Source organism: Tachyglossus aculeatus, chromosome 13 (genome assembly GCF_015852505.1).
Source record: "Tachyglossus aculeatus isolate mTacAcu1 chromosome 13, mTacAcu1.pri, whole genome shotgun sequence".
NCBI classification, from domain to species: Eukaryota; Metazoa; Chordata; class Mammalia; order Monotremata; family Tachyglossidae; genus Tachyglossus; species Tachyglossus aculeatus.
This window is the reverse complement of record NC_052078.1, coordinates 3,726,844-3,753,861: the sequence shown is the minus strand read 5'-3', so window position 1 is coordinate 3,753,861 and position 27,018 is coordinate 3,726,844. Positions and strand designations below refer to the sequence as shown.

At 63.1% G+C, this 27,018-nt stretch overlaps 2 protein-coding genes across 4 annotated transcripts in view; one reads left to right on the top strand and one right to left on the bottom strand.

Moving 5' to 3' along the window:
- The first annotated feature begins 622 nt into the window (after positions 1-622).
- Positions 623-11,870, top strand: LOC119936074 (NAC-alpha domain-containing protein 1-like). The gene is made up of 11 exons (XM_038755456.1): positions 623-725; positions 1,091-5,836; positions 6,064-6,682; positions 7,192-9,386; positions 9,505-9,682; positions 9,794-9,959; positions 10,593-10,676; positions 10,922-11,068; positions 11,181-11,321; positions 11,534-11,656; positions 11,756-11,870. The coding sequence occupies exons 1-11, from the start codon at positions 623-625 to the stop codon at positions 11,768-11,770; spliced, it is 8,517 nt and encodes a 2,838-aa protein (XP_038611384.1). The 3' UTR covers positions 11,771-11,870.
- A 2,875-nt stretch (positions 11,871-14,745) lies between these two features.
- The window catches only part of CCM2 (CCM2 scaffold protein), a 61,197-nt gene continuing 48,924 nt past the window's right edge, over positions 14,746-27,018 (bottom strand). For all 3 annotated transcript variants that reach the window (XM_038755630.1, XM_038755629.1, XM_038755631.1), the window contains exons 4-10: positions 25,694-25,877; positions 25,070-25,209; positions 23,973-24,108; positions 21,827-21,884; positions 21,455-21,593; positions 19,037-19,175; positions 14,746-15,107 (exon numbers count right to left, since the gene is read on the bottom strand). In XM_038755630.1, coding sequence (XP_038611558.1) covers positions 14,827-15,107; positions 19,037-19,175; positions 21,455-21,593; positions 21,827-21,884; positions 23,973-24,108; positions 25,070-25,209; positions 25,694-25,877 — 1,077 coding nt within the window. In that variant the 3' untranslated portion in view covers positions 14,746-14,826. The remainder of the gene's footprint in view (positions 15,108-19,036; positions 19,176-21,454; positions 21,594-21,826; positions 21,885-23,972; positions 24,109-25,069; positions 25,210-25,693; positions 25,878-27,018) is intronic.

The window sequence follows — 27,018 nt, the reverse complement described above, 5'->3', positions numbered from 1 at the left end:
GCCCATCCATCCATTCACCATCCATCCATCCATCCATCCATCCATCCATCCATCCTTCCGCCCAACCTCCCCACCTTCCCCCCGGCCAGCCGTTCCTCTCTTCCTCCCGGCCCCTCCGAGGGCAGATACGAGAGGAGACTTGGGGTGTGGCCGATTGCGGGAGGAAGGGCTCCTGAGCTGATGTGGGGGTCCTGGAGGATGAGGAGGAAGCAGCGGCTGTTTCGGGTTGGGGGGTGTGTGTGTGTGCAGGAGGAGGAGGAGGAGGAAGAGGAAGGGGGGCCAGGAGCTGGCTGGTCCCAGCTGGGCGGGTAGCAAGTGCTGAGTCAGGGAGCGGCTGGGCTCCCTGTCGTAGAGCCGCAGGCCGGCCCTTCCCTCGGCCCTTGGCTGGCCCGCCTCTCCCCTCCCCTCCCCTCTCCTCTCCTCCCCGCTCACCCCTCCCCTCCCGGCCCGGTCCCCGGGGCCCAGATCCTGCCTTCTCATCCTGCAGCAGAGGGCCGGGCCCTAGACCGGGCGGGACCGGAGCCGAACCCGCCGCCGCCCGTCCTCGTGCCCGCCACCCGAGGCGGGAAGCGGGCCTGAGGTGGGGTGGCGGGAAGCCGGGTCAGCGCTGACCTCGCCCGAGATGGCGGGCGGGGCGCGGGTGGCCCCATCCTGGGTCCCCACGGGGAGGAGGACGAGGGGGGTCGGGGGACGGGCCGGGCAGGGGTTGTTGGCCCGCTCGGTGGGTGCGTGCGCCTCGGTCTCCCCACCGAAGCCCGTCGGCCGGGCCTCCCGCTCTGAGCCCTGGGCGTCCCCAAAGGGCCCGTGACCGATTGAGCGCTCACCGTGCGCAGAGCGCTGCGCGAGAGGCTTGGGAGAGGACATCGCGATGGCACTAGTCTCGGTAGACACCATCCCCGCCCCGATCAATCAGTGGTTTCGAGCGAGCTCTTACCGTGTGCAGAGCACTGTACTAAGCGCTTGGGCGGGTGCCGTACATCCGTGTTGGTAGACACGTTCCCCGTGCCCAAGGAGCTTCCGGGCAGCGGGGGAGACGGCACCCCCAGACTGCATCTCTGACCGCCCCTCTCCGCGGGGGTTCTCTCCACAGATCCGGCCCGCCATGCCGCCGCCGCCTCGGCCGCATCCACCCCCTCCGGGGACCTGCCGTCGCCCAAGGACTTGACGCCCCTGGAGGCCGTGCCGCCCGCCCTGCCCCTGGCCTTCCTGCCCGCCAAGCAGGAGGCGCGGCCCCAGCCCGAGGGGGCCAGCTCGGACGCGGGGCCGGCCGGGGGCGCGGCTCCCGGCCGGGCCCCCCCGGGGGAGTGCAGCCCCTCTCCGGGACCCGCCAAGGGCCACGCCGAGGAGCCCCCGGCGCTGGAGACCCTGGAGCCCCGCATCGTGATGGGTGAGGAGACCCGCGGCGGCGGGCCAGACCCCGGAGGGGCCGCCCCCGACCCGCCCGCCGACCCGGGCCTGCCCCCCGAACGGCTTACTCAGGGAGACCCCCCCGTGCCTTTCCTCCGCCTGGACCCCGACCTGTTCTTCACGGCCCCCTCCACCCCGACCGAGGCGGCCCACGCCCTGCTGCTGCCCAGCCTGCTCCGGCCCGGTCGGGAGCCCGGCGACGTGGAGGCCGAGGGGCCCGGCTCCCCGCCCACCTCCCCCTCCGGCTCCTACGTCACGGCCGAGGGCGGGAGCTGGGCCTCCTCGCCCCCCTCCTCCTGCACCTCCTCGCCCCCCTCCTCCCCGTCCCCCAACCTGCCGAGGGGGAACGAGGGGCCGGATTTCTCCGGCCGCGGCGGGGACGGGGGCTCCTTCTCCCCGGTCTCGGGCGTTGAGTCGGGGGAGGAGAGCCTTCCGGGAGGGGCCTCGGACTCGGACGACACGGAGCCGTTGCCGGCGGGGCCCCTGGGGCTCCCCTCGTCCGAGTCGAGCCCGTCCCGGGGCAGCGGGTCCTCCTGGGGCCCCTCCTCCCGGCCCGGCTTCCCCGGGAGCGACCGGATGATCCCGGCCTCCCTGCTGACCTTCCGGGGCAGCCTGATCTTCGAGGCGGACTCGGTGGAGATCACGCTGCTGCCCCAGGGGCCGGGAGGCGAGGCGGGCGGCGAGGATGACAGCTCCTCGGCCTCCTTCCTGCGGTCACTGTCGGAGACGTCCATCCACGAGGACGCGGACGAGGCCTTCGCCTACCGTGACGACACGTCGGCCGCCTCCTCCGACTCCGACTCGGCCTCCTACGCCGGGGAGGACGACGAGCGTCTGTACAGCGGGGAGCCCCACGCCCAGATCCCGGTGCTGCTCTCGGACCGGGCTGCCGCGCCCTACCGGGACCCCGTGGACATCGCCCCTGCCCTCGCCGGAGAGGAGGAGGAGGAGGAAGAGGAGGAGGAGGAGGAGAAGGTGGCGGCCTGGCTCCAGGCCCAAGGACCAGACCTCACCTTAGGCCCAGAGTCCGTTGCCCTGACGATGCCACAGACCCATGGACTGGCCCGCACCCTAGACCCGGAGCCCATTGCCGTGACGACGCCAGAGTCCCAAGAACTAGGCCACCCGCTGGACGCCGAACCCGTTGCCACGATGACGCCACAGGCCCAAGGGCTAGGCTGCACTTCAAGCCCGGAGCCCGTTGCCATGAAGACGCCACAGCCCCAAGGACTAGGCCTCACCTTAGACCTGGAGCCCGTGGTCATGACCGTGTCACAGGCCCACGGACTAGGCCTTACCTTAGACCAGGAGCCCGTTGCCGTGACGACGCCCCAGACCCAAGGACCAGACCTCGCCCTAGATCCGGAGCCTATTGCCGTGACGACGCCACAGACCCAAGGACCGGACCTCGCCCTAGATCTGGAGCCTACTGCCGTGACGATGCCACAGACCCAAGGACCGGGCCTAGCCTTAGACCTGGAGCCTATTGCCGTGAAGACTCCACAGACCCAAGGACCGGACCTCGCCCTAGATCCGGAGCCTACTGCCGTGACGACGCCACAGACCCAAGGACCGGGCCTAGCCTTAGACCCGGAGCCTATTGCCGTGAAGACTGCACAGACCCAAGGACCGGACCTCGCCCTAGATCCGGAGCCTACTGCCGTGACGACGCCACAGACCCAAGGACCGGGCCTCGCCCGAGACCCGGAGCCTACTGCCGTGACGACGCCACAGACCCAAGGACCAGACCTCGCCCTAGACCCGGAGCCTATTGCCGTGACGACGCCACAGACCCAAGGACAGGACCTCGCCCTAGACCCGGAGCCTATTGCCGTGACGACGCAACAGACCCAAGGACCGGGCCTCGCCCGAGACCTGGAGTCTATTGCCGTGAAGATGCCACAGACCCAAGGACCGACTCTCGCCCTAGACCCGGAGCCTACTGCCGTGACGACGCCACAGACCCAAGGACCGGACCTCGCTCTGGACCCGGAGCCTATTGCCGTGACGACGCAACAGATCCAAGGACCGGGCCTCGCCCTAGACCTGGAGTCTATTGCCGTGAAGACGCCACAGACCCAAGGACTGGGCCTCGCCCTAGACCCAGAGCCTACTGCCGTGACAACGCCACAGACCCAAGGACCAGGCCTCGCCCTAGACCCGGAGTCTATTGCCGTGATGACGCCACAGACCCAAGGACCGACTCTCGCCCTAGACCCGGAGCCTATTGCCGTGACGACGCAACAGACCCAAGGACGGGACCTCGCCCTAGATCCGGAGCCTACTGCCGTGACGACGCCACAGACCCAAGGACCGGGCCTCGCCCGAGACCCGGAGCCTACTGCCGTGACGACGCCACAGACCCAAGGACCGGACCTTGCCCTAGACCCGGAGCCTATTGCCGTGACAACGCAACAGACCCAAGGACCAGGCCTCCTAGACCCAGAGTCTATTGCCGTGAAGACGCCACAGACCCAAGGACCGGGCCTCGCCCTAGACCCGGAGCCTATTGCCGTGACGACACCACAGACCCAAGGACTGGGCCTCGCCCGAGACCCGGAGCCTACTGCCGTGACGACGCCACAGACCCAAGGACCAGACCTTGCCCTAGCCCTGGAGTCTATTGCCGTGACGACGCAACAGACCCAAGGACCAGGCCTCCTAGACCCAGAGTCTATTGCCGTGAAGATGCCACAAACCCAAGGACCGGACCTCGCCCTAGACCCGGAGCCTATTGCCGTGACGACGCCACAGACCCAAGGACGGGACCTCGCCCGAGATCCGGAGCCTACTGCCGTGACGATGCCACAGACCCAAGGACCGGGCCTCGCCCGAGACCCGGAGCCTACTGCCGTGACGACGCCACAGACCCAAGGACCGGACCTCACCTTAGACCCGGAGCCCGTTGTCCCGATGGTGTCACATGTCCGAGACCTAGGCCTCACCCTAGACCAGGAGCCCGTGGCCGTGACGAAGCCACAGGCCCAAGGAGTAGGCCTCGAGTCCATTGCCGTGACGACGCCACAGACCCAAGGACCGGGCCTCATCTTAGACCCGGAGCCTGTTGCCGTGGCGACGCCTCAGGCCCAAGGACTAGGTCTCACCTTAGATGCAGAGGAGCCTGATGATACGACAGGGCCGCGGGCCCGGGGAGTAGGCCTCGCCTCAGACCCGGAGTCCGTTGTCCTGACGACTCCACAGGCCCAAGGACCAGGCCTCGCCTTAAACCCGGAGCCCATTGCCACGTCGATGCCACGGGCCCACGGACCAGGCCTGACAGGCCTGGAGCCTTTGGCCACGGCAGTGCCACCCGCCCGAGGGCTAGAGCCCACTGACGTGGTGACGCCGCAGGCCCAGGGACTAGGCCTCAACTCAGACCCGGAGTCCGTTGCCACCGTGATGCCCCAGGCCCGAGGACGAGGCCTCGCCGTCGAGCCGGAGCCCGTTACTGTGGCGACGCCGAAGCCGGAGGAGCCCGGCCCCCAGGAGACTGAGGCTGAGGTGTGGCCCCTGGAGGCGGGGGAGCCGGAGCCCGGAGAGTGCCTCATCGCCTGCTACGACACGGATGACGCGGACGACGAGCCCCGACCGCTGCCCCGGGGGGCCCTCGAGGAAGCGCGAGACCCGGACTCCGGTGGCAGGGAGTCGGGGACCTTGGCAGGCGAGGGACCCTGCGTCCCCCCGCCGCCCAGCCCTCGGGGTGAAGCAGCCGGCCCCGATGGCCAGAAGGAGGCCCAGGCTGGGCCGGGCTCTCCCGAGAGAGCCCCGGGGGACGCCGAGCCGGCCCGGAAGAGCGACCCCCGGCTGGGTGAAGCAGAGAGCCGCCTGGATGGCCCCGTGGCATCCCTGCCCCCTCCCGCCTCCGAGCGGCCGGCGTCGGAGCCCGGCCCCGGGCCGAGGGGAGCCGCGGGAGACCCCTCCGAGGAGCGAGCGCCGGGGCCGTCTCCCCCTGACAGGGACCCCGAGCCGACGGCCCCGCCCGGGACCCCGAGCCCTCCGCCTCTGAGCGCCGGAGAGAGGGGTGCCTGTGGCCATCCGGAGGAGCGGAGCCGGCCCGGGGGGTCTCCCGAGGCCCGGGAGGAGCCAGGAGGAGATGGAGCCGCGGCCGGGCCCCGGGAGACCCCCGCTGCCGCCGGCCCTCGGGCCCCTGCCGCCAGCCTCCCGGCCGAAGCCTCTCCTCCCGGCCTCCGGCCTCCCTCCGCCCGCTCCCCCCGAGAGGCTCCCGCCTCGGCCTCCCCCGGCGGCCCCCCGCATCGAGCCGCCCCCGCTGCCGCCGAGCCCGCGGCCCCCCGCCTCGGAGGCCGGCCGGGCCGGCTCGGGGAGGCCGCCGGCTCGGAGCCGGGGCAGCTTCCCCTGTGTGTGGAGGCTCCTCCCCCGGCCCGGCCCCTCTTTCCTCAGAGCCCCCTGACCCTTGGGCTGCCACTACAAGGTCAGAAACTCCCCACCCCAGGGCCCTCACCCTCCTGCCCTCCTGAGACCCCCCAGCCCTCTCCTGGTCCTGCTCAGAAACCCCCCACCCCAGGGCCCTCACCCCCCTGCCCTCCTGAGACCCCCCTGCCCCCTGGGCTGTCACTACCGGCTCAGAAACCCCCTGCCCTAGGGCCCTCACCCCCCTGTCCTCCTGAGACCTCCCAGCCCTCTCCTGATCCTGCTCAGAAACCCCCCGCCCCAGGGCCCTCACCTCCCTGCTCCCCCAAGACCCCCCCAGTCTTCTGGTCCTGCTCAGAAACCCCCCGCCCCAGGGCCCTCACCTCCCTGCTCCCCCAAGACCCCCCATGCTTCTGGCCCTGCTCAGAAACCCCCCGCCCCAGGGCCCTCACCTCCCTGCTCCCCCAAGACCTGCCATTCTTCTGGCCCTGCTCAGAAACCTCCCGCCCCAGGGCCCTCACCTCCCTGCTCCCCCAAGACCCCCCAGTCTTCTGGTCCTGCTCAGAAACCCCCCGCCCCAGGGCCCTCACCTCCCTGCTCCCCCAAGACCCCCCATGCTTCTGGCCCTGCTCAGAAACCCCCCGCCCCAGGGCCCTCACCTCCCTGCTCCCCCAAGACCTGCCATTCTTCTGGCCCTGCTCAGAAACCTCCCGCCCCAGGGCCCTCACCTCCCTGCTCCCCCAAGACCCCCCATTCTTCTGGCCCTGCTCAGAAACCTCCCGCCCCAGGGCCCTCACCTCCCTGCTCCCCCAAGACCCCCCATTCTTCTGGTCCTGCTCAGAACCCCCCGGCCCCAGGGCCCTCACCTCCCTGCCCTCCTGAAAACCCCCAGGTCCCTCCCAGTCAGGTGAAGAAACTCCCCAGCTTTGGCCCCTCACCACCCCACTCCCCCGATGCCCCCCAGGCCCCTCCCAGTCCATTTCAGACCCCCCCAACCCTTGCAGCTCCCCAGCCACCCCTCCCAAAAAAAATAGTTCAGAAACCCCCCAGCTCTGGGCCCTCACCCCCTCCCAACCTAGTTGAGAAACCTCCCCCGACTGGACCCCATCCCCCTCCAAGCAGAGGTCAGAAACCCCGCACCTCTGGACCCTCAACCCCTGTCAGCGGAGCGGAGAAACCCCCCATCGCTGGGCCGCAGCCCCCTCCCAACAGAGTTGAGAAATCTAATGCCACTAGGCCCCAACCTCCTCCCGACAGAGCTGAGAAGCCCCCCGTCGCTGGGCCCCAGAAACCTCCCACCTCTGGCCCACAGCCCCCTCCCAACAAAGTTCAGAAATCCCCTACCGCCGGGCCGCAGCCCCCTCCTAACAGAATTGAGAAACCCCTCACCGCTGGACCCCAACCCCCTTCTGACAGAGTTCAGAAACCCCCCGCCGTTGGGCCACAGCCCCCTCCCAACGGAGTTGAGAAATCCCCCACCACCGGACCCCAGCCCCCTCCCAACGGAGTTGAGAAACCGCCCCCCACCGGGCCCCAGCCCCCTCCCAACAAAGGTCAGAAACCCCCCACCACCAGATCCCAGGCCCCTCCCAACAAAGTTCAGAAAACCCCCACTGCCCAGCCGCAGCCCCCTCCCAACAGAGTTGAAAACCCCCCCACGACCGGACCCCAGCCCCCTCCCAACAAAGTTCAGAAAACCCCCACCGCCCAGCCGCAGCCCCCTCCCAACAGAGTTGAGAAACCCCCCACGACCGGACCCCAGCCCCCTCCCAACAAAGTTCAGAAACCCCCCACCACCGGGCCCCAGACCCCTCCCAACAAAGTTCAGAAATCCACCACCACCGGACCCCAGCCTCCTCCCAACAAAGTTCAGAAACCCCCAACTACTGAATCCCAGCCCCCTCCCAACAAAGTTCAGAAACCTCCCCCCACCGGACCCCAGCCTCCTCCCAACAAAGTTCAGAAACCCCCCACTACTGAATCCCAGCCCCCTCCCAACAAAGTTCAGAAACCTTCCCCCACCGGACCTCAGCCTCCTCCCAACAAAGTTCAGAAACCCCCCCCCACCGGACCCCAGCCTCCTCCCAACAAAGTTCAGAAACCCCCCACGACTGAACCCCAGCCCCCTCCCAACAAAGTTCAGAAGTCCCCCGCGACCGGACCCCAGCCTCCTCCCAACAAAGTTCAGAAACCCCCCACGACTGAACCCCAGCCCCCTCCCAACAAAGTTCAGAAAGCTCCCCGCACCGGTCCTCAGCCCCCTCCCAACAAAGTTCAGAAACCCCCCACTACTGAACCCCAGCCCCCTCCCAGCAAAGTTCAGAAACCTCCCCCCACCAGTCCCCAGCCCGCTCCCAACAAAGTTCAGAAACCCCCCACCACCGGACCCCAGCCTCCTCCCAACAAAGTTGAGAAACCTCCCCACACCGGACCCCAGCCCCCTCCCAGCAAAGTTCAGAAACCTCCCCCCACCAGTCCCCAGCCCGCTCCCAACAAAGTTCAGAAACCCCCCACGACCGGACCCCAGCCTCCTCCCAACAAAGTTGAGAAACCTCCCCACACCGGACCCCAGCCCCCTCCCAACAAAGGTCAGAAACCCCCCACCACCAGATCCCAGGCCCCTCCCAACAAAGGTCAGAAACCCCCCACGACTGAACCCCAGCCCGCTCCCAACAAAGTTCAGAAACCCCCCACGACTGAACCCCAGCCCCCTCCCAACAAAGGTCAGAAACCCCCCCCCACCGGACCCCAGCCCCCTCCCAACAAAGTTGAGAAACCTCCCCCGACAGGTCCCCAGCCCCCTTCCAACAAAGGTCGGAAACCCCCCCCGACCGGTCCCCAGCTCCCACCCAACAAAGTTCAGAAACCTCCCCCTCCTGGGCCGCAGCCCCCTCCCAACAGAGCTCAGAAACCTCCCCCCGCTGGGCCGCAGCCCTCTCCCACCATAGTTCAAAAGCCCCCCACCACTGGATCCCAGCCCGCTCCCAACAGAGCCCAGAAACCTCCCCCCAACAGAGGTCAGAAGCCCCCCCGAGCTGGTCCTTCCCCCGCCCCCCGCAATAAGGAGCCGCCGATGCCTCCAGTCTGGGTGCAGGAGGAGGCGGAGGCGAAGGGGGCAGTGCCCCCCGAGCCCTCCGCCCGTCCCGCCCGGGCTGTCTCAGGGAAAGCAGCCCCGGCCCCCTCGGCCTCTCCCGCCCCTCGGCCTGGGAAGGGGGAGGCCGCAGAGAGGAGAGCGGGGTCTCCCCCGTCCCACCCCCCGAAGGCTCCGAGCGGGCCCCAAGCCGGGGCTGGCCCCCCGCTGACCCCCTGCCCCAAGACCCCCGGCTCCAAGGCGGCCCCCCAAGGGGGGTCCTGCCCCCCGCGACCTCAAGCCAAAGACCAGGGCCCGAAGGCACTTCCGGAGGGCAGCTCTCCCCCGGGAGCCGCGGCCCCCAGGCCCCCGCCGCCGCCTCGGCGGGACTCCAGGCCCCGGGGGGGCCCGGCACCCCCAGCGCCCAGCCAAGTGCCTCCCGGTGCCCCCGCCTGCCCTGCCTCTCGGGCCCCGGCCGCCACCCACGGGGAGGAGAGCGGCCCGGGGGCTCTGGTTCCTCTGCCCCGGACGCACATGGAAGGTAAGGGGGTGCCGGCCGGCCGACTGTGGGCAGGGAGGTGGGTGAATGGCAGGGGTGGGGAAGTTGGGCGGGCCCACGGCCTGACCCCCGCCTCCGGCCCTGTCTCTCTCCTGGCCAGGCCCGGAGCGGTTGCCCCCGTGCGGGTCGGTGCAGTCCGAGTCCAGCTCGTCCAGCGAGGCGGAGCCGGCCGACCGCTGCCCGGAACTGGAAGAGCTGCGCCAGGCGGCCGGGCTGACTCCTCGCCCCGGCCCGGGGGCTCGCAGGCCGCCCCCCCCGCGCCCTCCCCAACCACAGAGGTGAGTGACCGTCGCGGGCGGGACCGCGGTCCCCGAGGGAGGCCGGCGGCGGGCAGGGGACACCCGGAGTCGCCCACTGCCGGGGTTCACCCGGCGGGGTCCGGCTGGGAGCGTAAGGGACGGGAGTGTCCGGGCTGCCCCGGCCCACACCTGCGCCGCCTCTGTCCATCCGTCCGGCCATCCCTCAGGTTCTTGCAACGACTCGGAGAGCAATGGCGAGTCCCTCCCGGAGCTGGAGGAGCCGGACGTTTCAGGGCCGCGGACGGCATCGTCCCAGGTACTGCCCACCCTAATGGGTGCCTCCCCACCCCTAGGGAGCAGGGAGACCACCCAGACCCACCACCGGACTGGCCTAGTAGGCCTGCTCTGAACCACCGGGCCTCGACTCGGGCGCCGGCCGGCCGCCCCGGGCGGTTGCTTGTGTTTCCGGGGCCTAGCAGGGGGGTGTCGAGGGAGTGGTGGTGGCCAAGGCGAGCTCTGGGTGGAGGGATTTTGTGGGTGGTGTATTGAAAACCTGCACTTGGTCACCAAGAGCAAAGGGGCCGGAGTCAGGTTGTCCTCCTGGCACGAGAGCGCTGTTCCCCTCAGCCCAGGAACCACCCGCGGGCTGGTTGTAAGCTCGCCGAGGGCAGGAATTGAGCGGAACTTTCTGCGTTTGGCCTGTCAGGTTCCCCTTTCGGAATGGAAGAAGGTGGGGGTGAGGGAGTGGTTTGGGGCTGGACGACTCTCTGGGTGTCAGGAAACTAGAGGGTCAGGAAAGTGGGGTGCCATGTGGTGGTGGGGGGCTGTTGTTGAGCCACTCCAGCCGTCTCCTTGGCCGTGGTGGGGGTCGTGGGGGGGAGGAGGGAAGTAGCCCGCCGCTGAGCCTGAGTTGGGGGCTGCCGCTAACACCCGTTTCCCCCCCGGGCAGGCCCAGCCGGCCCAGTCCCCGGGCAGCGGGGAGGAGGCCATCAGCCGGGCCAAGCAGAGCCGCAGCGAGAAGAAGGCCCGGAAGGTGGGTGACCCCTCCGGGGACCAGGCCCCGAAGCCGATGGTGGGGACCGAGGGGGGACCCTCTGTCTGTTGGGACCCCCGGGCTGGGCCCTGCCCCCATCACGCCAGGATCGGCCCCCGAAACCCTCCCTCCTCGTCTCAGGCCGTGACAAAGCCGGGCCGGGGCACGGGGTCTCCCGCGTCCCCATCCCGCTGGGCTAGGCCCCGCCGGCAAGGAACCCTTCCCTCCTCCTCCCTCCTCCCCAGGCGATGTCCAAGCTGGGGCTGAGGCAGATCCACGGGGTCTCCCGCATCACCATCCGCAAGTCCAAGAACATCCTGTTCGTCATCACCAAGCCCGACGTGTTCAAGAGCCCGGCCTCCGACATCTACATCGTCTTCGGCGAGGCCAAGGTCAGCGGGTGCCCCCGGGGACCCCGCCCTCCTTCCCCTTCCCCCCGCCCCGTCCCGCCGCCCCCTCCCCGGCCGGTGACTGAGTCCCCCCCACCGTCCTCCGACCCTCCAGATCGAGGACCTGTCCCAGCAAGCGCACAAGGCGGCCGCCGACAAGTTCAAGGTCCCGGCCGAACCCTCGCCGCTCATCACCGAGGCGGCCCCCGGCCTCGGCGGCAAGGAGGACAGCGAGGAGGAGGAGGAGGAGGAGGAGGTGAGCTGGCCCGCCCCTTACCTGGCGTCCGGGGCCGGTGGAAATAACGGGAGGAGCCCCCCTCAGAGGGCCGGGGCCCTGGCTCTCTGTCGGTCCTCGCCGACCACCTCCGCTCTCCGCCACCCGGGATGGAGGGAGGGGACGACTCGTTGAGTACGCGGTCCGGAGTCCCGAGCGCCCCACCCCCCCCGCCCGTCTCCCCTCTGTCGCAGGTGGACGAGACGGGGCTGGAGGTGCGGGACATCGAGCTGGTCATGGCTCAGGCCAACGTGTCGCGGGCCAAGGCCGTGCGCGCCCTGAGACACAACAACAACGACATCGTCAATGCCATCATGGTGAGGAGGGGCAGGGGGCCCGGGGAGGGACGGCGGGGCGGCCTCGGGCCTGTCCGGGGTCCGGGGCCTGACCGGCCTTCGCCCCCCCTTGTCTTGCAGGAGCTGACCATGTAGCCGCCGTTCGACCCGGCCTCTCGGTCCCCTCCCCCGGTGCCCTCCGCCTTCTCTCTTGGCACTGCTCAATAAACCTGTATTCACCCCCTGCTGCTACGGCCGAGGTCTCCCTCATCCTCCTCTCAACCGGCGACGGAGCCGCGGGACCGGGGCGGGGAGGGGGAGGGAGGGGAGGGGAGCCGACGACACCCCTCGGGCCCAGGTAAGCTGGGCGTGGGAGAGACGGGGAGGAGGGTTATAATAATAGTGGCATTTATTAAGCGCTTACTATGTGCCGAGCACTGTTCTAAGCGCTGGGGAGGTTACGAGGTGATCAGGTTGTCCCACGGGGGGCTCACAGTCTTCATCCCCATTTTCCAGATGAGGTTACAGGCCCAGAGAAGTTAAGTGACTTGCTCAAAGTCAGCTGACAATGGGTGGAGCCGGGATTCGAACCCATGACCTCTGACTCCAAAGCCCGGGCTCTTGCCACTGAGAGGGTCCCAGCCCCTCCCTCAGCCCCAACCCCCGCCCGCCCCCCCGGTTCCGGGCCGGCACAGCGCTTAATCAATCGATCCATCAACCAATGGTATTTATTGAGCGCTTGCTAGGTGCAGAGCACTGGGCTAAGCGCTTGGGAGAGTACAATACAACAGAGTTGGCAGACCCGCTCCCTGCTCGCGACGAGCTTCCAGTCTAGAGGGGGAGACAGACCCGGCCCACCCCCGGGGGCAGGGGATTGACCTCTCCGCCCGCCCCGTCCTCCTCCTCTCCCTCGGGGTGTCCACCCTGGCCATCCCCATCCTCCCCCCGGGCCCAGGGCGAGCCCCAAATCCTGGGCCGGGGGGCGAGGGGTGGGATTCTTTCTTCACCTGCAACCGATACTCCGGCCGGACGGCACACGTACAAAACGGGGGCAAGCCCAGGACGGTAAAGGGGACCCCACATTAAAGTTCGGGGGCATCTTTGGTGGCACCTCCCCTCCCTGAGCGCCCCCGCCGCCGGGCTTCCCCTCTCTGCCCCTTCCCTGCGGGCCCTATTTGCATATACAGTCGTTATCAAAAATAAAGGCAGCCCTGACATTCATTCCTGTCCCCCCCACCACCACCCCAGCCCTCATCAGAAGCAGGTGAGGGTTGGCCAGGGCAAGGCACACCCTCCAGAAGGCTTGTGCCCGGGGGGCCAGGATAGAACCTAAAAAAAAATCCAGCTTCTCGTGGGGCCGGCATCTAAGACCACCCCCCGTGGCCCCTGGGCACCAGCCATTGTGGCCATGGACCCACCCGGTGCCCCCGCTCTCTCTCAGCCTGACTCTGCCCCAACCAACCTCGGGCTTAGGGCAGAAGCGGGCCCGGCCCTAGCGTGCGCCCGACGGGACTGGTTGGGCGCCCGTTACCTCGGGGAGTGCCAGGCCTCCCCGAGGGCATCCGAGATGGGAGAAGCCAGATTCCCAAGACCTCAGGCCCCTGCTCCAGCCCTAAGGGGAGGGAGTCCCGCTGGCGAGGAAGGGGGGCACCTCTTGGAGAAGAGGTGCCAATGTCTCGAGGGGCGGGGTGGGGGGAACGGGCCCACGGCGCCAGCTCCCTCCAGTTCGGTGGTCCGGAGCGGGCCGTCGCACCTGGGAATGTGGCCGCTCAGGAGGAAGGAGGCGGGCTCCCGGCCTCCATGGCAGGGTGGCACGCCAATCTCTCCCCCACATGGACACAACTAGTGCCCCCAACCCGGGTGTTGGCGTTCCGGGATCCGAGAGCGGAATAGTGGGCCCGGCAGGTCAGAAAAGCCAGAAAAATTCCGTCTCCCGGCCCCAAAGGGTTTAAGGGCGGAGGCTGACGGGGCGAGGGGGCCTAACCCACTGGGCTTCCAGCAAGGGACAAAAGGCTGGCGTTGTCCTAGCCGCTCTGGCCTCAGTGGGGGCCCCCCGGTTCCCGGGGAGGGGGCCGGCAGCTGGCGAAAAGAAAAGAGAACCGGTAAAGCGGCCGCCCGCCCGCCCTCCCTCCCGCCGCGGGCCCCGTGGTCCCGGGATCGCGTGCGGGGGTCCCATCCTGGGCTGGCAGGAGACCCCTCCCTATCCCCCGGCGAGACCCGCTTTGTTCCCCAGAACTACGGAGCGGCGTCCGCCTGCCCCTGCTGCCGGAGGCTTGGGACGTTTTCTCTAAAAAGGAGTAAAAAAAAATGGACCCTGGAGTATAAATTAACGAACGGGGCTACTAGCCCAGGCCCTGTCCGGCCAGCCTGTTTGGGCATGGAATATGGCTTAAAAAAATAAGTGTATTTATAAGCACGTCTCCTATATACAACACTCCCTGTACAATACACACATATCTATACACACATAGATATATATGTATATATATAAACCCAAACGTATGGTGCCCTGGCTCTTCACCCGCGTCGTCCTGCGCTTCGCGGGGGGGCCCCTGGATCTCGCTACGGCGGGGTCGGGGGGTGGAGAGGGGGAAGGGGGTGGGCGCCCCAGATCTCAGGGAGCCTGGAGTTCCCCCAAACCCCTCCGCCTCCCCGTTCTGTCTCCAGGGCCTAAGTGCCCCCCTGCCCCTCGCCCTGGCTCCGGGAGACGGGGCGGGCAGTGCCCTGGCCTCACCCAACCGCCCCGGCAAGATGCGGCGGCTCAGCACCCGCGCGCCCAGCCTTCGGATTGGGATTCGAAATGTGTCTGACGGCGAGAGGTTTAAATTATTCACATTGTGGTAAACTTCATTACAAAAAAAAAAAACCCCAAAAAAACCCACCCCCAAACCCCGCCAGTCTCTGAGCTGCTAGGATGGGAACGATCCTGTGCAAAACTGTAAACGGTTCATGGTTTCCTAGCAAGGCTGCTGCTTCTCGGCCAGGCCGAGGCCGGCCCCGCCGTCTCTCGGCTGGGCCAGTTTGGACCGTGGCGACGCCGCTCGGCCCCTCGGCCCGTTCCCGCCGCGCTCACCCCTTCACGGTAGCAGGGCCCCGCGCCCCCCGCCAGCCCTCCCGAGGGGCGGTGGCGGGGGGCCGGCCCCCCGGGGGCCCGCGACGGACGGGGACGGGGGGCGGGAGGCGAGTCCCGGTCCCCCCCGGCGGGCCCTTCCTCACGAGGAGTCCTGATCCATGCTGCAGCCCAGCGCCTCGATGTCGTTGCTGATGTCCGAGATCATGCGGTCCCACTCGTCGCCCTCTGAGGGGGCCGACTGGTCGTCCGAGCTGCCCGTGGCCCCGTTGCCGTTGCTGGTGGAGTTGGAGGCGGTGCTCATGGCCCGCCGGTACCGCCCGAAGCTGTCCGTGATGATGCCCCGCCCGTCCTTCACCCCGATCGTCTCCAGGAAGTTCTCGAAATGCTGGCTGTCCTTCTCCGGGATGAAGGGCCTGAGACCTGGCGGGACACGGGTCGCTGGGGCAGGGGGCGGCGGACCGGGCCCCCTGCCCGGCGGGGAGGGCGACGGGGCCCCGTACCCATGCCCGGCGGCTTCCCGGGCCCTTCCCGCTTCCTCCCCGTAATAACAATAACAATCATGGCGGCATTTATTAAGCGCTTACTATGTGCCAAGCACTGCTGTCAGCGCTGGGGAGGTTACAAGGTGATCGGGTTGTCCCGCGGGGGGTTTCCAGTCTTCACCCCCATTTGACAGAGGAGGGAACCGAGGCCCAGAGAAGTGAAGTGACTTGCCCAAAGTCACACAGCGGACAGTAATAATAACGATAATGTTGGTATTTGTTAAGCGCTTACTACGTGCCAAGCCCTGTTCTAAGCGCTGGGGTGGGTACAAGGTAATCAGGTTGCCCCACGTGGGGCTCACGGTCTTTATCCCCATTTTCCAGATGAGGGAACTGAGGCCCAGAGAAGTGAAGTGACTTGCCCAAAGTCGCACAGCAGACAAGTGGAGGAGCCGGGATCTGAACCCATGACCTCTGACTCCAAAGCCTGGGCCCTTTCCACTGAGCCACGCTGCTTCTCTACTGGCCCAGGGACCCAGGCGGGCAACGCTGGGATCTCTGGGTGCCCCAGGGCCAGGCCGGACACTGCCTCAGCTCCTCACCCTGGACTTCAAGGCCGTCCATCCCCTGGCCCCCTCCTCCCTCACCTCCCTTCTGTCCTTCTCCAGCCCAGCCCGCACCCTCCGCTCCTCTGCTGCCGCTCACCTCCTCACCGTACCTCGTTCTCGCCCATCCCGCCATCGACCCCCGGCCCCCGTCATCCCCCTGGCCTGCAATGCCCCCAATCCCTCTGCCCATCCGCCAAACTAGCCCTCTTCCTCCCTTCAAGGCCCTACCGAGAGCTCACCTCCTCCAGGAGGCCTTCCCACACTGAGCCCCCTCTTTCCTCTCCCCCTCGTCCCCCTCTCCATCCCTCCGCCTTACCCCCTTCCCTTCCCCACAGCACCTGTATATATGTTTGTATGGATTTATTACTCTATTTATTTATTTTACTTGTACATAGCTATTCTATTTATTTTATTTTGTTAATATGTTTTGTTTTGCTCTCTGTCTCCCCCTTCTAGACTGTAAGCCCACTGTTGGGTAGGGACTGTCTCTATATGTTGCCAACTTGGACTTCCCAAGCGCTTAGTACAGTGCTCTGCACACACGATTGATTGACTGATTGATTGATTGATTGATTCTCCCTTTTGGATTTGGCCTCTTTTTTAGCATCATCAGTCGATCCTGCCAAGGAGCAAAGGGCGCCCCCTGGTGGGCATTGGGGCCCCTTCTTTTTCAATTTAGGGACAGTAATAATAATAATAATAATAATAATAATAATAATAATAATAATAATGGCACTTGTTCAGCACTTACTATGTGCAGAGCACTGTTCTAATTGCTGGGGGGGCTACAAGGTGATCATGTTGTCCCAGTTGGGGCTCACAGTCTTAATCCCCATTTTACAGATGAGGTAACTGAGGCTCAGAGAAGTGAAGTGACTTGCCCAAAGTCACAGAGCAGACATGTGGCGGGGCCGGGATTCGAACCCATGACCTCTGACTCCAAAGCCCGGGCTCTTTCCACTGAGCCATGCTGCTTTACCACGTCCTCCTGTGACATTTCCCATTCGTTCATTCCTTCAATCGTATTTATGGAGCGCTTACTGTGTGCAGAGCACTGGACTAAGCGCTTGGGAAGTACAAGTCGGCAACATATCATCATCATCATCATCAATTGTATTTATTGAGCACTTACTGTGTGCAGAGCACTGTACTAAGCGCTTGGGAAGTCCAAGTCGGCAACATACAGAGACGGTCCCTACCCAACAGTGGGCTCACAGTCTAGAAGGGCGAGACAACAAAACAAAACAAGTGGACGGGTGTCAAGACGTCTGAACAGATAGGATTAAAGCTAAATGCACATCATTAACAGAATAAACAGAATAGTAAATATGCACAAGTAAGATAAATAGAGTAATAAATCTGTAATAAATCTTTCCACAGGGCCACTCGGCTTCTCAGGGGCAAGCTTTTCCAGGGCATCTTTAGGCCAATCCTCACAACGTACATATTTATATATTTTACATATTACATATTTACACAGAGTGCATATTTACTCTTGTACGTATTTACTATTCTATTTATTTTATTTTGTTCATATGTGTTGTTGTCTGTCTCCCCCTTCTAGACAGTGAGCCCCTGATTGGGTAGGGACCGTCTCTATATGTTACCAACTTGTACTTCCCAAGCGCTTAGTCCAGTGCTCTGCACACAGTAAGCGCTCAATAAATACGATTTAATGAATGAATGAATGAATGAACGGCCCCAAGAGGGGTTAAAAAAGGGACTTTTAGTTACAAGGCTGTGAGGAGAAGGTGAAGAAACCCAGGCCAAAACACCACCGGGAAACACCTCGGGCCTGGGAGTTGCTGCACCCAGGTTCTGATCGGCTCTGCCAGTCGTCTGCTGTGTGACCCTGGGCAAGTCACTTCCCTTCTCTGTGCCTCAGTGACCTCATCTGTAAAACGGGGGTTAAGAACGTGAGCCCCATGTGGGAGGGGCACTGTGTCTAAACCGATTATCCCGTACCTTCCCCAGCGCGTAATACAGAGCCTGGCACATAGTAAGTGCTTCAATACCCTAAAAAAATTGGTTTAATAATAAGAATAATAATGATGATGGCATTTGTTAAGCGTTTACTGTGTGCAAAGCACTGTTCTAAGCGCTGGGGGGGATACAAAGTAATCAGATTGTCCCACATGGGGCTCACAGTCTTCATCCCCATTTTACCGATGAGGGAACTGAGGCCCAGAGAAGTTAAGTGACTGGCTCAAAGTCACACAGCAGACAAGTGGAGGAGCTGGGATTAGAACCCACGACCTCTGACTCCCAATAATAATAATGATGGCTTTTATTAAGCGCTTACTATGTGCAAAGCACTGTTCTAAGCGCTGGGGAGGTTACAAGGAGATCAGGTTGTCCCATGGGGGGCTCACAGTGTTAATCCCCATTTTCTAGATAAGGGAACTGAGGCCCAGAGAAGTGAAGTGACTTGCCCAAAGTCACACAGCTGACAATTGGCAGAGCTGGGATTTGAACCCATGACCCCTGACTCCAAAGCCCGGGCTCTTTCCACGGGGCCACGCTGCTTCTAATCCTGGCTCCACCACTTGTCCGCTGCGTGACCTCAAACAAATCACTTCACCTCTCTGTGCCTCGATGACCTCATCTGTACAATGGGGATTAAGACTGTGATTCCCCACATGGGACAGGGACCGCGTGCTACCCGATTTGCTTGTATCCACCCCAGCGCTTACTACAGTGCCCGGCCACGTAGTAAGTGCTTAACAAATACCACGATTACTGAAACCAAAAACAAAACAGCACCTTAAGCTGCAAACTCCTTCAGGCAGGGATCGTGTCTCCCGTCTGTACTGCGCTGTTCCCTCCCGGGCGCTCACTACAGTGCTCGACTCTTGGAGGAGCAGCGTGGCTCAGTGGAAAGAGCCCGGGCTTTGGAGTCGGAGGTCATGGGTTCAAATCCCGGCTCTGCCAATTGTCAGCTGTGGGACTGTGGGCAAGCACTTCACTTCTCTGGGCCTCAGCTCCCTCATCTGTAAAATGGGGATGACGTTGTAACCTCCCCAGCGCTTAGAACGGTGCTTTGTACATAGTAAGTGCTTAATAAATGCCATCATTATTATTATTATTAATAATAATAATAATGATGGCATTTGTTAAGCATTTGTTAAGCATTATTAGGATCCAAGAGGTCAGGGATCGGCCCAGGCGGCACCCGGGAAGCCAGAGGCCGAGCGTGGCCGCGGGTCTGGGGGCTCGGAGACCCCCGGCACGGTCCCCCCCCCCTCCGTCTCGGGCTCACCTAGCAACAGGAACTTCCTGCTGTCGCCGTAGAGCTGCCGCAGATTGATGCAGAACTCGTGGATGGAGGCCCCGTTGCGGTACTCGTGGAGCAGCATGGCGAACTGTTGGATCTCCTGGGAAGACAGCTTGGTTCTCAGCTGCAGGGAGGAAACAGCGGAGCTCAGCGCGGCCGGGGCCGGACCGTCGCCCCGGGCCGGTCCCTCCGCGGCCCCCGCTCCGGGCCACGGCCGAGGAAGCTCGACGTGGCATGGGGCGGGCGGGGGCGGCCGATTTGTACTTCCCGAGCGCTTACTACGGTGCTCTGCACACAGCAAGCGCTCAATAAATACGACTGTGAGCCCACTGTTGGGTAGGGACTGTCTCTATGTGTTGCCAATTTGTACTTCCCAAGCGCTTAGTAGAGTGCTCTGCACATAGTAAGCGCCCAATAAATACGATTGATTGATTGATTGATTGATTGATTGATTGAAATCCACGGTCCGGGGGCCTCTGCCCTGCCCCGCTCCGCCCGACGACTTCGAGCGCGTCGGGACCGATCCGGTCCGCCTCGCCCCCGCTGCGAGGACTTGGCGGGGTGGTCACGGAGCAGAGCAGGAAGACCCGCACTCCCCCGCTGTGAAAGGAGCTTGGATCTATCCCAGCGCTTAACACAGCGTCTGGCACCTAGTAAGCGTTTAACGTAGCAGTGGAAAAAGAGGATCGCAGGTGATTGTGCTGCGGAGCTGAGGCCGGGCTTTAGCCAGACGCCCAGGAAGGCCCAGCGGCTACTGCCTTTCCGTCCAGAAAGCCCCGGGACAGGCCCACTGCCCTGTCCTGTCCCCTCTCTCGCCCCAACGGGCAGTCAGCCTGGGGTCCGGACCAGCGGGGACCAAGACGAGCAGGGGAGGGCACGGATGCCCGCGGCTTTGCTGCTGTTTGGCCCCAACTCCAGCCCGGAGCGGAGCGGACGCGTCCCCCGACTTCTCTAAGCGGGGACACGGCCCTGGACCTCCAGCCCCACACCAGTCCATCACGCTCCCCACCTTCAAAGCATTATTAAACGCCCACCTCCCCCAAGTAACGTTCCCCAAATAAGCCCTCAAGTCCCTTCATTTTTTTTAAAATGGTATTTGTTAAGCGCTTACTCTGCGCCAGGCACTGTACTGAGCACCGGGTAGATCCAAGGTAATCAGGTCGTACACAGTCCCTGTCCCACATGGGGCTCACAGTCTTAATCCCCATTTGACAGGTCCAGAGACGTGAAGTGGCTGTCCAAGGTCACACAGCAGACAAGCGGCGGAGCCGGGATTGGAACCCAGGTCTTTCTGACTCCAGACCCGGGGTCCACCCAGCAGGCCACGCTGCTTCTTCCCTCCACCTTCCGCGTTGTCGTCTCTTGTCCCTTTTAAGCCCGTGATATTCCCCTCCCACTTAACCTCACAGCGTTTACGTCTATATCCGTAATTTATTTTAAAAAGTGTTTGTCTCCCCCTCTAGACTGTAAGCTTGTTGTGGGCAGGTCATGTGTCTACCAACTCTGCCGGACTGCACTTTCCCAAGCGCTTAGTATGGTGCGCTGCATAAGTAAGTCCTCAATAAATACCACTGATTGATTGATTGGTTGGCAGATACTTTCCTAAGCACTTAGTAATGATAATAATAATAATGTTGGTATTTGTTAAGCGCTTACTATGTGCAAAGCACTGTTCTATGCGCTGGGAGGAACACAAGGAGATGAGGTTGTCCCATGTGGGGCTCACAGTATTAATCCCCGTTTTACAGATGAGGGAACTGAGGCACAGAGAAGTGACTTGCCCAAGGTCACACAGCAGACACGGGGGAGGCGGGATTCGAACCCACGATCTCTGACTCCCAAGCCCGCGCTCTTTCCACTGAGCCGCGCTGCTTCTCTAACAGTGCTCTGCACACAGTAAGCACCGTCTAAGGAGCTGGGTCATTCATTCATTCATTCAATCGTATTTATTGAGCGCTTACTGTGTGCAGAGCGCTGTACTAAGCGCTCGGGAAGTACAAGTCGGCAACATATAGAGACGGTCCCTACCCAACAGTGGGCTCACAGTCTACAGGGGGGTCCGAATCCCCGCTCCACCACCCTTCGGTTGTGTGACCTTGGGTTGTGTCCAACCTGATGATCTTGTGCCTGGCACATAGTAAGTGCTTAACAGATGCCATTTAGAGAAAAAAAAGTCACTTCACTTCCCTGGGCCTCAGTCTCCTCAACTGTAAAATGGGGAGTCGGGTGTTTGTTCTTCTTCTCACTCAGGCTGTGAGCCCCATGCGGAGCAGGGGCTGTGTCCGGCCTGATGAATGGGAATGGGAATCCACCCCCAAGTTGGGAAGAGCGCTCGACACGCGGGAAGCGCTAAAGGAGAGAGAGTCCCCGGCCTTCCCGGACGGCGGCGGGGACGGGACGCACGGTCATCATGTAGTCCTGCAGCAGCTCCGCGGCCGTGGTGCTCAGCTCGCTCTCGCTGACCGTCTTGACGTGGGGGGCCGGCTGAGCCGAGAAGGACGAGGGCGAGTGGCCGGCCGCGTCCAGCGATTCCGGGAAGGAGCTGCCGCGGGGACGGAAAGGGGGCCCGTCAGCAGGGGAGGGCGAGGGACCCGGGTTCCACGGAGGGATCGGGATCGGCCGGATCCTCCCTCTCGGGCCCGGAAAAGGAACGCTTCTCCACCCCCGCCCCCGACCCCGCGAGGGCACGAGGGCATGAGAGGCCCTGCCACCTGAGCCCACCCAGGAGAGGCCCAGAGGGCAAGCCTGATGGCTCGGGGTGCGAGCGTCACTCACAAAGTGCTTGCTTCGGTTTCGTACGTTTCTTTCCCATCCACTTTCGTCAGAGAGTCGTCTGCAAGGGAGAGGAGAACAGAGGCCTTGTCAGGCCGGGGAGGAGAAGCAGCACGGCTCGGTGGAAAAGAGCCCGGGCTTTGGAGTCAGAGGTCATGGGTTTAAATCCCGGCTCCGCCAGCTGTCAGCTGGGTGACTTTGGGCAAGTCACTTCACTTCTCTGGGCCTCAGTTGCCTCATCTGGAAAATGTGAGCCCCCCGTGGGACAACCTGATCACCTTCATTCGATCGTATTTATTGAGCGCTTACTGTGTGCAGAGCACTGTACCAAGAGCTTGGGAAGTACAAGTTGGCAACATATAGAGACGGTCCCTACCCAACAGTGGGCTCCCAGTCTAGAAGTTGTAACCTCCCCAGTGCTTAGAACAGTGCTTGGCACATAGTAAGCGCTTAATAAATGCCATCATTATTATTATTATTATTATTAGGAGGGGACGAGATGCTTTTACAGTTCCAGCGAGTGGATCGATCGCCTCGCTCCCCTCCTACCTCACCTCGCTACTCTCCTATTACAGCCCCGTCCGCACACTTTGCTCCTCTTGTATCTCCGTCTCACCTAGCTCGCCGTCGACCCCTCTCCCGTGTCCTGCCTCTGTCTTGGAACGCCATCCCTCCTCACATCCGAGAGGCGATTACTCTTCTCAAACCCTTATTTCAAATCCCATCTCCAAGAGGCCTTCCATGTCCTCTTTTCCCACTCCCTTCTGCGTCGCCCTTGGATTTGCTCCCTTCATTCACCCCACTCTCAGCCCCTCAGCACTTGCGTCCAGATCTGTAACTAATCTATCTGTATTACTTCTTGTCTCCCTCTCTAGATAATAATAATAATAATGGCATTTATTAAGCCCTTACTATGTGCAAAGCACTGTTCTAAGTGCTGGGAAGGTTACAAGAGAAGCAGCGTGGCTCAGTGGGAAGAGCCCGGGCTTTGGAGTCAGAGATCAAGGGTTCAAATCCCAGCTCCGCCACTAGTCAGCTGTGTGACCCTGGGCAAGTCACTTCACTTTTCTGTGCCTCAGTTCCCTCATCTGTACAATGGGGATGAAGACAGTGAGCCCCCCGTGGGACAACCTGATCACCTTGTTACCTCCCCAGCGCTTAGAACAGTGCTTTGAACATAGTAAGCGCTTAAGAAATGCCATCATTATTATTATTATTATAAGGTGATCTCCTGGTGGGCAGGGATTATGTCTACCAACTCTGTGCTCTCTCCCTCTCTGCACACAATATGCACGCAGTAAATACCACCGATGGATTGGCTGTAGCTGAGTTTTGGCATCCCTTGAGAGAGGGCCAATACGAAGTGGAGGAGGGAGAGGAGGCAAGGAAGGAACCATTTGAAAAGCGCTTAAAGCACTCCAGAGCTCGTAGGCCAACCTGCAGCCGAGGAGAAACTCGTCATACGTGGAACGCTGGCTCCCCTGGCCATCGGACTGTGAGCCCACTGTTGGGTAGGGACCGTCTCTATGTGTTGCCAACTTGTACTTCCCAAGCGCTTAGTACAGTGCTCTGCACACAGTAAGCGCTCAATAAATACGATTGATGATCGGACGGCAAGGGGCCGCAGCCAAAGTACCTGTTGGAGTCATGTTGAGTCCGAGCGGGCTCCCGGGGAGCCCCTCAAATGTGGTCACAAGGCTGGCGGGAAGAGCCCCGACTCTTCGACGTCAGCCGGCGCCCCTCCCCGCTACCCTGTGTCCCGGGCCCAAATTGGCGAGAGATCATCTTTCCACTCTAAGCTGCCTCAGTGGCTTCCATGAGCCCGAAAGCCTCCACCTGGGACACCGCGCCCGCCGTGCCCGCCTCTCGGGGTCTGGCGAGGTGACCGCACTGAGTCCATCTTTGTCTCGAGAGGGAGGGTCTGATGGGCTACAGAGGCCCCCGTGGGTCCCACTCCAGAAGGCCGAATCCCAGGAGGAGCAGGGGGTCCCATCATCCCCCGCCCCCACGCCCCCAACCCTCCGGCTCACGGGGCCCAGAAGGCCGACCGGATGGGCCTGAGGGGAGCCAGTGGTCTCTGGGTGGGGACTGAGCCCCTCGCGGTCCTCCCCAGCCCCTCTTCTGCCTCCCCGTGCCCGTCTTAACGTACCGCTGTGCAGCGACATGTGCCGCGTCGGGGTGGAGGCCCCGTCGAATATTGCTCGGTCCAAGAAGTCTATGGTGGACTCCGTGTAAACAATCTGGAAGACTTGGCTGAGCAGGGAGCAGAGATCCTCCGCGGCTGCCTGTGGACAAGGGGGGGGGGGGGGGGGCGGGACACACGTGGGCTCGGGAGGCCGCTTCTCTCCCACCTCTCCCGCTCGCCCTCCGTGACGCCCTGTGGGGCGGCCCCTCCGCGGGACAAGGGGACCGAGGGGAGGGGAGGGCCGGTGGTCTTCAAAAAGCAAATTCCAGATCGACGTCCCCCTCTACTCCATGGGCAGGGGCTGTGTCTTCCCACTTGACTGCATGGGCGCCGGACGGCGCCCGGCACACGGTGGGCGCGCAACAGCCGCCCCCGATCGCCGGACCCGCGGATCCGGTCGAGGACTTTCCCCGGCCCGGGACCGGCAGCAGAGAGCGGTCTAAGCGGGCTGCAGGTTGGCATCTTGGACCCGTCTGGGGGCTGTGGGGGTGCGGGGCGGTTTAGGGGGGCTACCTCTGCTTGGGTGGGCCGCCCAGCCCCCTTGGTGACCCTCCGCCTCCGCCCGGCTCCCTCCCCAGACTGACATCCTTTAATGATGGCATTTATTAAGCGCTCGCTATGTGCAAAGCACCGTTTTAAACGCCTAAAGTGAGGCCGCTTCTTTCCCACCTCTCCCGCTCGCCCTCCGTGACACCCTGCAGGACAAGGGGACCGAGGAACACCCTTTAGGGCCGGGCGCCCGGCCCCCCGCAATCGTCTCTCATGAACAGAGGGAGTCCGAAGGCCGGCTCGGCCGGGTGGGGCCTCTGCAGTTGGCAGCGTGGCACGTGGGAGGGGGGAAAGCCTGGGAAAAACCCAACAGGCCTGGAGCCGAGGGTGGAAGGCGGAGGGTGGCGGTGCCAGGCTCTGCCCCGGCCCGACGGGACAGTTTTCTCCGGCGGCCACGCTGAGCTCGCTCCCTGGGGTCGGCTGACGCCGGGCAGGGCTGTTGCCGGAGCGGAAGCGGGAGGGGAGGGGGGAAGGGAGGCGGGGCGGGCTCCCCGCAGAGGGCACGGCCTTACTTTGGTCTCGGCGGCCAGGATTACCAAGCAACAGGCTTCGACGGGCACCGCTCCGCCCTCTGAGGTCAGGGAGCCCGAGGTCAGGGCTTTGGAGCTGTCCGCGCTCAGGCTCTGGCTGGGGGAGAGGCCCGGGTCCTGGGCTGAGAACGCACAACCCATCAATCGAGCCGTCGATCCATCCCCTTCATTTAACGCGTGCGCTAGGTTCCGCGGTTCGGGGCGACGGAAGGGGATTCGGCCTAGTGGGAAGAGCCCGGGCGTCGGAGGCCCTGGGTTCTAATCCCGGCTCCGCCACTCGTCTGCCGGGGGAGCTGGGGCAAGTCACTTCACCTCTCCGGACCTCAGTTCCCTCATCTGCAAAACGGGGAATCGCTACCCGGTCTCCCTCCCAACTACGATTGGGAGCCCCAGGCGGGACGTGATGACCTTGAATCTACCCCAGAGCTTGGCACATAAGCGTGAGAGCAAACGAGGGGCGTCTTCCCTTCCGAGACCCCCACGGACCCTTTAGGAAATTCCCAGGGGAATCCGCCGGGCCTGAGCTGGAGCTGAGGATGGCGGGGTGGGGAGAGAGCGGCGCTGGTCTGGTCCCGAGAGGCTCCCCGGGGCCCGGGCCCCACCCACCTGTTTTCAGCACGACCAGGTGTAAGGAGTCGTCCCGGATGTAGGAGACGGCGGCGATGTCGTGGATGGGGACCCGGACGATGATGTCCTCGCCGTCCCGCCACACCAACTTGACGTTGTAGGCCGAGAGACTGATCACAGCATCGTGCTCCTGGGTCAGGTGGCCGGGGAGCTGGTGAGCCCTCTGGAACGAGGATCGCCGGGCTGTCAGCGAGGGGCAACGCCCCCGGCCCCCTCACCGCCCGTCTTCCCAGGTGACTGCCCTGGGCACGTCACCCCATCCTCAAAAATCTCCAGTGGTTGCCTGTCAACCTTCGCATGAGGCAAAAACCCCTATTGGCTTCAAGGCTGTCCATCCCCTTGCCCCCTCCTCCCTCCCCTCCCTTCTGTCCTTCTCCAGCCCAGCCCGCACCCTCCGCTCCTCTGCCACCGCTAACCTCCTCACCGGGCCTCATTCTCGCCTGTCCCACCGTCGACCCCCGGCCCACATCATCCCCCGGGCCTGGAATGCCCTCCCTCCTCATATCTGTTCTGACGACTTGACCCCCGTCGACATGTTTTGTTTTGTTGTCTGTCTCCCCCTTCAAGACTGTGAGCCCGTTGTTGGGTAGGAACCGTCTCTGTACGTCGCCAACTTGTACTTCCCAGTGCTCTGCACACAGTAAGCACTCACTAAATACGACTGAATGAATGAATGAATCCGCCAAACTGTCTCTCTTCCCCCCTTCAAAGCCCTACTGAGAGCTCACCTCCTCCAGGAGGCCTTCCAAGACGGAGCTCTTTTCCTCTGCTCCTCCTCCCCATCACCCCTACTCCGTCCCTCTGCTCTACCCCGCCCCACAGCACCTGCGTATATTTGTACATATTTATTATTCTATTTGTTTTATTCATGATGTGCACTTATCTATAATTCTATTTATCGATTTTCATCATCATCAATCGTATTTATTGAGCGCTTACTATGTGCAGAGCACTGTACTAAGCGCTTGGGAAGTACAAATTGGCAACATATAGAGACAGTCCCTACCCAACAGTGAGCTCACAGTCTAATATTGATGCTATTGATACCTGTCTACTTGTTCTATTTTGTTGTCTGTCTCCCCCTTCTAGACTGCGAGCCTGTTGTTGGGTAGGAATTGCTGAATTGTACTTTCCAAGCGCTTAGTACAGTGCTCTGCATACAGTAAGCGCTTAATAAATTCATTCAATCGTATTTATTGAGCACTTACTGTGTGCAGAGCACTGTACTAAGCGCTTGGGAAGTCCAAGTTGGCAACATATAGAGACGGTCCCTACCCAACAGTGGGCTCACAGGCTAGAAGTCT